At 51.2% G+C, this 11,144-nt stretch overlaps 1 protein-coding gene across 1 annotated transcript; it reads right to left on the bottom strand.

Annotated features, from left to right (window-relative positions):
- Nucleotides 1-5,253: 5,253 nt before the first annotated feature.
- On the bottom strand, nt 5,254-10,932 carry LOC131292913 (uncharacterized). The gene is made up of 2 exons (XM_058321011.1): nt 9,693-10,932; nt 5,254-9,233 (listed from the first exon to the last, which is right to left on the bottom strand). Exons 1-2 carry the CDS (start codon nt 10,930-10,932, stop codon nt 5,254-5,256), a joined length of 5,220 nt encoding a protein of 1,739 aa, XP_058176994.1.
- Between the last annotated feature and the right edge of the window lie 212 nt (nt 10,933-11,144).

The following is an 11,144-nucleotide window of genomic DNA, read 5'->3' as shown; positions in this document are numbered from 1 at the left end:
TTCTATTCTTCTTGCAGGTTAACAAATTCACGCGTGCTGTCCCTAAACTGCTGATCTTTTGTTTTCAAACTGTGTCATCAACGGCTCAGTATGCAACAAAAAACAAAAGATCTTCGCATCGTTGTCGCATCCCCGATGCCGACCATAGGGTCATTCCGTCAGCGGTGAACGTTGCCGAAATCATGATTCTGTCCGAGCCATCCAGATGATACTGTATCCCCAGCTCGTCAAAATCGTCCAATAGATCGGGTGCAAGCGGATGCTTATCGTCGGCAAGCTCAAATCTTGCCACTTGGTTCGTCTCACCTGTCGGTTGCCTGGCTAGAAGCGTCCCTCCTGTCGGTTTGCTGGAGGAGATAAACGGGTCAAGCATCCGAAAGGTGAACAATGCCGCATACCTGGCACCGTCCGAGCCGATCCTTCTACCACCACCACTTGGGGGTGGCCTTCGCCGCCGACACCATTGTCGGTAGTTGCGATGATATCTTAACGCTGCTAGTATCCCCGAAACCCGCTTCGAACAAGTGCCAGCCATCATCCGATTTGGCTCGCGGGAGCTCCGGTAGTAGAAACGCTCCCGGTTGTTGCAGCAGCTTCGACACTCCATTAGCACTTCGGGTAGGTTGAGCGTGTGTGCCACACTTAACTCCAAACGACAATCAAACTCACCTACCCATTCCCTGTCTCGATCGTAGGGACGACGCTGGACACTAGACGAAAATAGCGGTTGTTGCAGTGGCGTTCGATTGTGGGCACGCCGGTGGACACTACCAAACGAATTACCGCCGCCAGGTTGTTCATCCGGCCCGCAACTGGAGCCGGTGGCGATGTGGTTGTAATACCTTCGCCGCATGCCGCCTCCGTCGCGATCACCTTCACCATCCAAGAGCCGGCGATTGCACACCAGCGGCTCCGGTATCGCCAACACGCTGATCGAACCGTCGCCGACGAGCGGGCTGCTCGAATCACCGTCATCGTGCGGCAAGGAGATCGCCACACTATTCTGGTCGGTGAGTATTTCCTGCAGCTCTTCCTCATTTTCGTCGCAAGGTAAGTTGGACAAGTGTTCCGAACATGGTGGATGCTGCGATGTCGAATCCTCGGTAAAGATGCGGATTGTGTGTAGCGGCGTCGGTAGCGCAATAGGCTGCGTGCGCATCCCACGGTCGTCGTCATCGTCGTTGCCGTCCTTTCTCCAGACGCACCAGTTCAACGGTTTCGGCTCACCGGTATTGGTAAACTTTTCCATGTTGGCATGGAAACTTGGCCTTTGTTCGATGAAAAGAGTAATACCTCTTTCCACACTTTTCAGCTCCAGCGCAGAGCGTAGCGCAGCAGGACCTTTCCGATTGTTTTCGTCCATTTGTTGCTGCAACGTGCCTCCTTCGCGCTTTATGGATTCTCGCCAATCAATCCTCGACTCCACGATCATCTCCGGATTGCTGTATGGTTGCTGCAAAATGTGTATTCCAGTGCCGTGGTGTGAAGCTTGTGATGAGTGAGAAGTGCCGTGTAAAGTGTGTTCCGAGTGTGTTTGTGCGTGGTCCAGATCCGTTTGCGTCGTTTGTGCCGTTTCATGTGCAAGTGACAAAGGGCAACTTTCGTTGGCCACTTGCACATTTCCGTGATGCGCGTCGTGCACATCCGCCATCGCGCCTCCATCGCGCGTCGTGGCCGCCTCCATCGCGCTTTCACGCGTCCCTTTTGCCACCATCGCGGATTGCTGTTCCACAACCTCGGGTGATCGCTCGGGGTCATGGTTGGTGGGCATGCAATATTCGGTGCTTGTGGCCACTTGCGCACCCTTCTTTTCATGGTGTGCTACCCCGCGTCGGTCAGTGGCGTGCAGCCACTCTTCGGGTTTCCCCGGGCTACCTCTCCGGGCAGCCTCGTATTCGATCACGGCCAACTGCAGCTCTTGCTGTTGGATCGAAATGCTTCTAAGCAGCTCTTCACGCCGCTTTGAAATCCAGTCCTGGTACCGGATCCATTGTGGTGTTGGTATCGTTGCGCGTTCCGTTTGGTGATGGTCCGTTGGTGTTGTGCCCCAATATTCTCCCGGCGATGTGCGTGTTGTCCAGGCAGCCGAGAACTTGTTGGGCGGTGGGTAGCCACTATGCAGCATCGGCGACGGGCCGCTTATTGCGGCAGCCGTCGGGGCACGTGTTGCGGCCTATCCCATTGTGGACCGGTAGCTTCGGTGGTCCGGCGACAGGCCACTTTCTGTGGCAGCCGAACTGAAGGTCCCGCGTCCGGTGTTTAGCGGTAAACTAGCGTCGATTTCCGAACCGACGCCTCCGGTAATCACCATTTTGTACACGAATGGGTCCATCGTTTTTACGCGCACTTTCGATACGATATTTTCACCACTTTCTTTTCTTTATTATAAGTTTTGGAGTTTTAGCCAAAACGAAAGAAGTAAATTTTTGGAATGTTGCAAACACTATCTACTTCGCGGGAATTAAAAGAATTCTTAGGAATTTCTATTGTGGCAAAGAAAAGCCAAAAATTTACTCTTTATTCCCGTTGGTTGTGCTTGTTCAAGAGTAAGAGCTTTTTCCCGCTTTTCCACTTCTTTTATCGGTTTTCTAACGCTAGTATCGTTCCCTTTTCATCTGACAGGTGCTGTTGGAGCGAGTTCGAACTTATGGGTCCGAACTGTTTCCAACAGTGAGTGTGTGTGAGTGACTGTTGACGGTGCAGTGCGCGTTTTTACGTAGCTCTGTGTTTTTGGATATTTTTGCTTGGTCGGAAGCAAATTTAACGTTTGTTTTCGCTGGGCAAATGTGTCCAAAGTGTCGGTTTAGTGTTTAGTGTAGTTTGTTTTGATCGTGGTGCATCGTCCGGTATTTGCGGTTGGTTTTTGTTTTCGGCTTCGTCGCTTATCAGTAACGCTGGCCGGAGCGGTTTCCATATCGCTTGTTATCGGCGGTGTATTCGTATTGGTCTAAGCGGCCAAACGGTCAATTTGTGTTTTGTGTGGGTGAAACCGGCAGCGTGTATAGCGGTACGTATAGTGTCTTTACTTGCGAACGTTCTTGCTCGGACTTGTTTTGAACGGCCATGGAGTGTAAAAAGTGCTCCGTGGTCGTTTCATCGGCTCGCGTTTAATCGCTTTTTTTTTTTATCATACCAATTTCTCTTCGACCCCTTGGAACTGTTAAAACTTTATACTCGCCGTTGTGTTTCCTCGCGTCATTGTAAATCACAGCCCGTTTCGCGTTACACGGTGTAAAACGAGACACTTTTCCAGCACTCAGGCCGTTAGCACCGCTTCTAGCATTCACAATCAACCAATCATTCAAAATGGCTTCGATTTGCTCATCATGCTCAGTGGCTCTCGACGCCGATGATGCCCCAATCCGATGCTGCTTCTGTGAAGAATGTTACCATGTTGGCTGCACATCTGTTCCCATCGCACTTCTTGTTGGGGTAAAAGAACGTCCTGATTTGCATTGGAGCTGCCTTGCATGTACCGACGCGTTAAACAACCTTCGATGCAAAAAGGTGAAAACGGTGGGACTGCAAATTGGCCTCCAAGCCTGTATTTCATCGACCATCGAAGCTATGAAACCTGCATTTTTGGAACCACTGTTGAAGGAATTACATTCTGGTCTCGCTGCTTCCTTTCCGCCAGCGCGCAATGTTCACAGCCAGCCCCCAGACCCGCTAACTCCTTCTGGTAAACGTCGCCGTGTTATTACGGAGGCCTTTCACCCGTCAGCAATCTTGACCAACCTCAACGGTACCATCGTTTATCCAAACAACCATCCCGAGCCCAAACACAACAACAATTTTGTTACTTCGCTCAACAATAGAGCCGTTTCTTCACTTCCTATGGCTATCATCGGTACCGGTTCTTCGTCCTCGACCCTGATTGTCGCAAAAAGCGACACACCAGTGAACCGCACCTGGATCCATCTTTCCGGGCTTGTAAACACCGTCAACACAGAGGATGTTGTGTCCGCCGTGGCAGAGAAATTAGGCACTGAAGACGTGATTGCATTTCCACTATTGAGAGGAGGAGTGGATTCCGCAACCGTGCGTTTCCTTTCTTTTAAAGTTAGGATTCCCTCTACCCTGCGAGAAAAAGCATTAAACGCCGAAACTTGGCCGATTGGTCTTCGAGTACGGGAATTCATCTTCCGCGATCGTTACCAATCATCTAAAATTCCTCCATCAGCTGCTGCCTTACACACACACACGCTCTCACAGCCTTCGCAATTTACTAATATCACCGTGGCTCCTGCATCACCATCTAATACCACTGCTCCACACAGACTCGCACACCGCAATTACACCATGCAAGGATCGGAACCAAGCTCAAACGAGCATACACAAACCATCAGAACCATCACTACTAGAAATACTACACCTTCTGAAAACACCAGCGTTTCTCACGTGGACTTAACTTCTACTTCATCCACATCGAAACCCCCGCAGCAAAGAAAGATTGATTGCTTTTTTCATCACCAACGTCAACAATGAAGCACCTGTCTGGCGATCAAGTAGCCCAAGCATCGATTGCCCTTCTAAACCACTCTCGATCTATTATCAGAACGTCCGCGGTTTGAAAACTACAACGACAGAACTGAGGTTGACATCTACACTGCACTCCCATGATATTATTGCTCTGTCTGAAACTTGGCTGGACCCAACTATACCTTCGAGCTTGATCTTCGACAACAACTTCATTGTTTACCGCGCTGACCGTAGCGACCGCAATAGTTTGCATGCACGCGGAGGTGGTGTGCTCATCGCAATCCGAAACAAACTGGTATCAAGTGAATGCTGCCTGCCTGATAATAATCTAGAAAGCGTGTGGGTAAAACTTACCCTTTTATCTGGACACTTATACATCGGTAACATATACATACCTCCAAACAAGAGCAACGATTCTCTGACAATGCGCCACTTATCTGCAACTTTCGAAATGATCAATAGCCTGTGTTGAAAAGCTATTTTCAACAGAAGAAAAAAGGTAACACTTGATTTTAAGAACACTAGCTCGAGTGAGCTAAAACTTTCGTGTCTCTTTATTCTCTAATAACCGACAAATTCAATGGTCGCGCCGTTTATATACCATGTACCGTTTAGATCGTTTTCAACTTTACCGTTTCGGTGACAATCGTGCGTTGACGGCAGATGTCATGCCGTTGCTCTGTTTTGCAACATTTTCCCCACCGTGGATCATCGCGATGCTCCACTAACCACGTGCTGCTGCCATCTATCAAACTCACGATCAACAGAGCTTCAATCTACTTCACTATCCAGGTTCAGCGTAGAGTCGTCCACTATATCTTCGGGCACGTCATCCTGTGGCCCCGCAAGGTAATTCCTCGGTAATACATCCAACTTTGCTAACTTTGTTACTGGACGTTCTAGGGTACCGTTCTTGGTCTTCACCGTCGCTCTCCTAACCTGTCCGTCTTTGGCCTTGACTACTTCGGTGACACGTCCCTTTGGCCAGCAGTTCCGGGGCAAATTATTATCCGCGATGAGTACTACGTCTCCTGGTTGTAGAGGTTCCACTGGTTGGAACCACTTTGTGCGCCGTGTCAGGGTAGGTAAATATTCTCCCACCCACTTTTTCCAAAACATGTTTGCGTTCCTTTCTGTTGCTTTCCAGGACGATCGTACTGCGGTTGGTGAGTCATCGAAAGGTACCAGCGGTTTTGTCCCATTTGAGCTACCGAGCAGAATGTGATTTGGGGTGATCGGCGCTTCAAACTCATCTTCCAAGGGTACGTAAGTCAGTGGTCTGGAGTTCAGAATCAGCTCGATTTCCTTTAACGTTGTTTCCAACACTTCGTCTGTTGGGCGTCGTGGTAGGTCGAACTCGTTGGTGACCTTTTTTACCGAGCGGACAAGGCGCTCCCAGCAGCCGCCAAAGTGGGGTGCTGCTGGTGGGTTGAAGGTCCACTTCAAGTCAGGACCGTTAAAATGGGCCATCATCACTCCGCCACTTAGTTCTTTAACTATCTCAGCTAGTTCGCGGGATGCCCCGATGAAGTTGGTACCCTGATCGCTGATGAATTCTCGGGGTGCTCCACGCCTCGTCATGAAGCGGCGTATAGCGAGAATACAGGAATCGGCTGTTAGCGAGCGTGCGACCTCAAGATGAACTGCTCTCGTGGTTAGGCAGGTGAATATCACCCCCCAACGCTTCTCCTCATGTCGGCCGACTGTTACGTACATCGGGCCAAAATAGTCCAGTCCAGTGTACGTAAAGGGTTGTTGGGAGATAGCTAGCCTCTCTTTTGGGATACTTCCCATTACGGGAGCAACGGGCTTTGCATCTCGGTTTTTGCAGTGCAGGCAGGATTTCAGCACTCGCTTGTACTCCGTCATCAGCCGAGGTATATAGTACTTGGCACGTATTTCGTTGATCGCTGTCTGATGGTTACCATGCTTTAGTCTCTCATGGAAGTCTCGAATGAGTAAATCCGTTCCGTAATGTCCTCTCGGTAGAATCACCGGACTACTCATCGTCTCGTCAAACCAGGGGCTCTGGGGCAGCCGTCCCCTGAGTACTAGTACCCCTTGGTCATTGAAAGCCGGCGAGAGCTTGTATAACGAGCTCGACTTCGCTATGACTTGCTGCCAGGGATGAGCTTTCTTCGCCCCTTTCAGTTTGCGTATCTCATCCGAAAATTCTGCTGCCTGGATCTGTTGCAGTAGTATTGCTTCGGCATTCCTGAGTTCGTCATAACTTAGCGGCCCCGTCGCTTTTGTTTTTACTCCTTTAAAACTTCTCGTGTTGCTAATGAAGCGGACGACGTATCCGGCAGCTCGCAATAATCTTGTCCACCGGCTGAATCGCGTAAACTCAATCAAGGGTGGTTCCACAGAGTGATGCATCACGTGTTTGCGGATTTCCTCTTCTGTCTCACCCGGTTCTTCCCTTTGCACTGGCCAACTCGACTCCGGAGACCACAAAAACTCCGGCCCTCGAAACCAGCGACTAGTCGGCGAAAGGTCAGGTATTTTTGCCCACTTTGTAGCCTCGTCGGCCACGTTGAGTTTAGTGGACAACCACTGCCAATCGCGGATGTTTGTTTTCTCGGTAATCTCACCAACCCTGAAGGCAACGAACTGAGAGTATCGGCGGTGATCTGATTGTAACCAGCAGGTCACGTCTCGTGAGTCAGTCCAGAAGTAGTTATGGGCTGTTATTGTTCGATGCGATTCCGCGATACAGCAGGCTAGGCGCGCTCCGATCAATGCGGCTTGCAGCTCGAGGCGTGGTATCGATGCATACTTGAGGGATGCCACCCGCGTCTTGGAGCCCACAAGCGCGCATTCGATTACTCCCCGCTCTTCAAAACGAAAATATGCCACTGCTGCCATCCCGTTTTCGCTGGCATCGCAGAATATGTGTAGTTGTATGACGGCTTCCGTTGAGGTCATTTGCCGATAACACCTTGGCACGCATACCTTTTCCACTTCTGGCAAGGCCGAGATCCAAACTACCCAGTTCTCGGTGAGTCGTCCCTCGATCTTCTGATCCCACTCGAGCTTAGCACGGAAGGTCTCCTGCAGTGAAATCTTCAGGAACATCAAAAAATTCCCAATTAGTCCCATTGGGTCGTATACACTCATCAAGGTGCTCAACACCTCTCGCTTCGACGGCATCCGCGTTCCTGTCAGCAGCTCCTGATTGTGTTTTGGCGACAGTTTGAAGGAGAAGGAGTCGCTCGTGGTATTCCACCACATTCCAAGAACTTTCTCCGTTACCGCGTCGGTCACACAGACGTCTGCTTCTGTTCCAGTGAGCCCCTGTAGATAATGGACGACCTTTTTTGAATTCGACAGAAAATTGCGAATTTCGAATCCTCCCTGAGCGTGAATGTACCGCACCTCTTCTGCCAAGGTCTGGGCTTCTGCTTCCGTTTCGACGCTAGCTAGCATGTCATCCACATAGTGTTCTTCCTTTATGCAGAATGCGGCGCGAGGATATTTTTCCGCAAATCGTTCAGCATTTATATTTTTCACGTAGTGGGCACTGCTAGGAGAACACGCTGCGCCAAACGTCATTACTGTCACCACATAAACGTCGGGATTTGTAACGTCGTCATCATCCCTCCACAGAATCATCTGACTGCGCTGGTCTTCCGGCCTCATCTGTACTTGGAAGAACATTTCCCTAATGTCCCCAACAATCGCCACCCGGTATTCTCGAAACCGGTATAGCACCGAGAGTAGATTTGCTATTTGGTCCGGCCCGGTAAGGAGCTGCTTATTGAGGCTTATCCCGTTTACTTCGGCGGCGGCATCAAACACCATTCGCATCTTCCCGGGCTTGTTCACGTTTACGACTGGGAATACGGGTAGGAACCAGTCGCGAGGTCGTCTCTCCGTCAACTCATCATCCCTTAGTCGACGTATGTAGCCCTTTGCCTCATAATCCCTCATTTTTTCACGTATGGCGTTCGCTAATTTAGGATCTTTTATCATTTTTCTTTTTAGGCATTCGTACCGTCGCATGGCCATGGCTTTGTTGGGGGGCATCTTTACGTCATCATTTTTCCACAGCAGACCTGTTTCGTATCGTGCGCCTTGTAGCTTCGTTTTTTCTGCGAGTATGGCTAGCGCCTTTTCGTCGTCCTTTGAGCACAACGGTCCCGCAGACGGCAGGATCCCCATCGACTCGAGCGTAAAGAATTGCCTGAAGGCAGAGTCTAGGGCGTCATCGCTAGCTCCATTGCACGTGCAGATATGGAAGCTGGCCATACCTCCGCGACGTGCGGCGATGGTTTTATCGCATGGCCCGTAAACCACCCATCCTAATCGCGTTTTGGCAGCAGTAGGCTCGTCTTTCTTTCCTTCGCGTGTTTTTATAGGCTGGCCCAGGCGACAATTGTCGATTCCAATTAAAACTCGAGGGGTTACGTTTTTGTACGACTCTATTGGTAGGCCTCTAAGATGCGTGTACATTGCCAATAGTTGTTCCGTGCACAATGATTGTTCCGGTAGGGCTAGCTTCTTCATCGAGTGGACTACTGGAAGCTCGTATACCGTCCCCGATTCATGTCCGCTAGAGATCCGTAGCGCCACTTGCACTGACTCCTTCTCTTCCCGCGTCGTCGTCCCTGTCCATTTCAAGCATAGTGGATGTGGCGTGCCTTGAAGTCCTAGCTCTTGGACTAGTCCGTGTTCCACGAAGGTCGACGTTGACCCGTCGTCGAAGAAGGCGAACGTCTTTATGCTTCCGTTGGGCCCGTGTAGCGTTACTGGAATGTACCGGAATAGTACGGTGTTGTCACTCGCGGGTCTATTTGTGCTACAGTGTGTTAGTGTGTGTACCTGGTGTTGTGCTGTGTCGATGTGAAGAAGTGGGTGATGCAGGACGCCGCAGCCGCCTATCTCACATGGTTTCTTTTCTTGACACGGGCCCCGGTGCGTGATGAGGCATTGCTTACATATCCGGCTCGCCTTCATAAACGTTCGTCTGGCGTTAACTGCCATCTGCCGAAAAACTTCACAACTGGTCATTGATACACACGAGCCGTGACATAAAACGCACTTCGAGGGCAGTGATGGGCTCTTCGAATCGGGTGTGATGGTGGTGTGTAAATTCCAGCGCGCCGTGGTCCGTCGCGGTTCGCTTGTTTGCGATTTGTTGTGAACTGCGCGTCCGGACAAAGGGGCAGCCGCGCTGATATCTAGCGCCAAATCGCCTATCCACTTACCAAACTCGAACAGGGACACATTCGGGAGGTCCCTGCGGTGTCGTGCCCACTCGATAAACGTAGTGTCTGGCAGCTTTGCCGTTAACTCCCTCAGCAAGGTAACATCACACATGTACCCGTACATGCCCGTTGCTCTGATCGTAGCACAGAGATTTTGCACCTCAAAGCCGAATTCCGCCAGCGTGTCGAGTCGGTCATTTCTTGGTGCCGGCATTCGTCTCACTCTCTCTACGAGTGACTCTACAATCAGCTCGGGCCTGCCAAATCTCGTTCGGAGGATGTTGATCGCATCCTTCAACCCAGACGGCAGAAGCAACAAATGTTCTACCGCCTTGCGTGCAGCACCGGTTAACGCCTTTTGCAAACGGAGCAAGTTTTCATCATCGCTGAAGCCGCAAAGCGTCGATGATAGCTCATATCGCGCGATGAACAAGGGCCACTCCGCCGCTGAGCCGGAGAATGTGGGTAGATCCTTGCTCGTCGATTGCCGTGCTGCCAGCTGACTCTGGTTCAGGATTGTTGTGTTGCAACAAGCGCCGGAAAGATTCACGTTCGGTGCAGGAAAACCTCTCGGGCTTGTCCCCTCCGCGTAGTGCAGTGAAGTGTTGTGTCCCGACGCCTTTGGCATAGCCCCGTTATCGCAATGGCGACCGCCCGATTCCGGTTGATGACCCTGGGTCGCCATCGTTGGGCCGGTCCATGCAGAATGGCGGTTCACCGCCGCCGAAGCCTCCATCTTTCGGCGCCATTCTGAAAACCCCGAGCGACTCGCGTATTCCGGAAAAAATAAGCTACGTTCTGCCGGGTTTTCACCGAGGAACCCTACCCCGCGAGCCGGTTGTGTCTCCCCGCAACGATCAGTGCTATCCAGCCATTCCTCTGCCTTCCGCATTTCGGTTGTGCTGGCCGACGTTGCATCGTTTACAGTGGTGTTCCGTTCTTGCTCGTACGCGCGCCTCTCCTCCTGAATCGTAAGTTCGCGGATTTGCCATTCGAGCTCTCGCGAGGCAAGCTCGATTTGTCGTCGTTTCTCTGCAATCGGGTCCACCTTGGACCCGGCTCCATGTCTCGTGTGCGGGCTTGGCTCGATCGTCCGATCCGAATGCGTCGGATGCGTCAACGGGGTCAACCCTTCCGGGTGGCCATCTGCTTGACTCGGTCCGGCCGTCGCATGCCCGCTTTGTGCCCGGGGAGTGTGGTGGAATGTGAAAGAGGCCGGGGTGGACCTCGAGTCAGCCATCCTAGCGCTTTCACATGCGCCTACGCCGTCGCGTATCGATGGCGGGCTCGCCATTTCCATGGCTTCGATCCGTTCCCCGCGTAGCGTTTCACCGTCGTTACTCATCACGGTTTCGCACGAGAAGCTGGTTTTCGTAAACTGATAATTTGCGAGAACTTTTACTAGAAAGTTTTAGAATGTTGAAAAGCTATTTTCAACAGAAGAAAAAAGGT

Source organism: Anopheles ziemanni, unplaced genomic scaffold (genome assembly GCF_943734765.1).
Source record: "Anopheles ziemanni unplaced genomic scaffold, idAnoZiCoDA_A2_x.2 scaffold_14_ctg1, whole genome shotgun sequence".
NCBI lineage: Eukaryota > Metazoa > Arthropoda > Insecta > Diptera > Culicidae > Anopheles > Anopheles ziemanni.
The sequence above is the reverse complement of the archived record's forward strand: the minus strand, read 5'-3'. Positions and strand labels throughout refer to the sequence as shown.

What these genes read in the sequence shown, in the direction of transcription:
- LOC131292913 (XM_058321011.1), bottom strand. Translation starts at nt 10,932, where the DNA reads ATGGCTGACTCGAGGTCCACCCCGGCCTCTTTCACATTCCACCACACT. An exon ending in TGTGTCCCTGTTCGAGTTTG is followed by an intron (nt 9,234 to 9,692) that starts GTAAGTGGATAG and finishes GGTACATTCCAG; the next exon opens with TAACGCTACACGGGCCCAAC.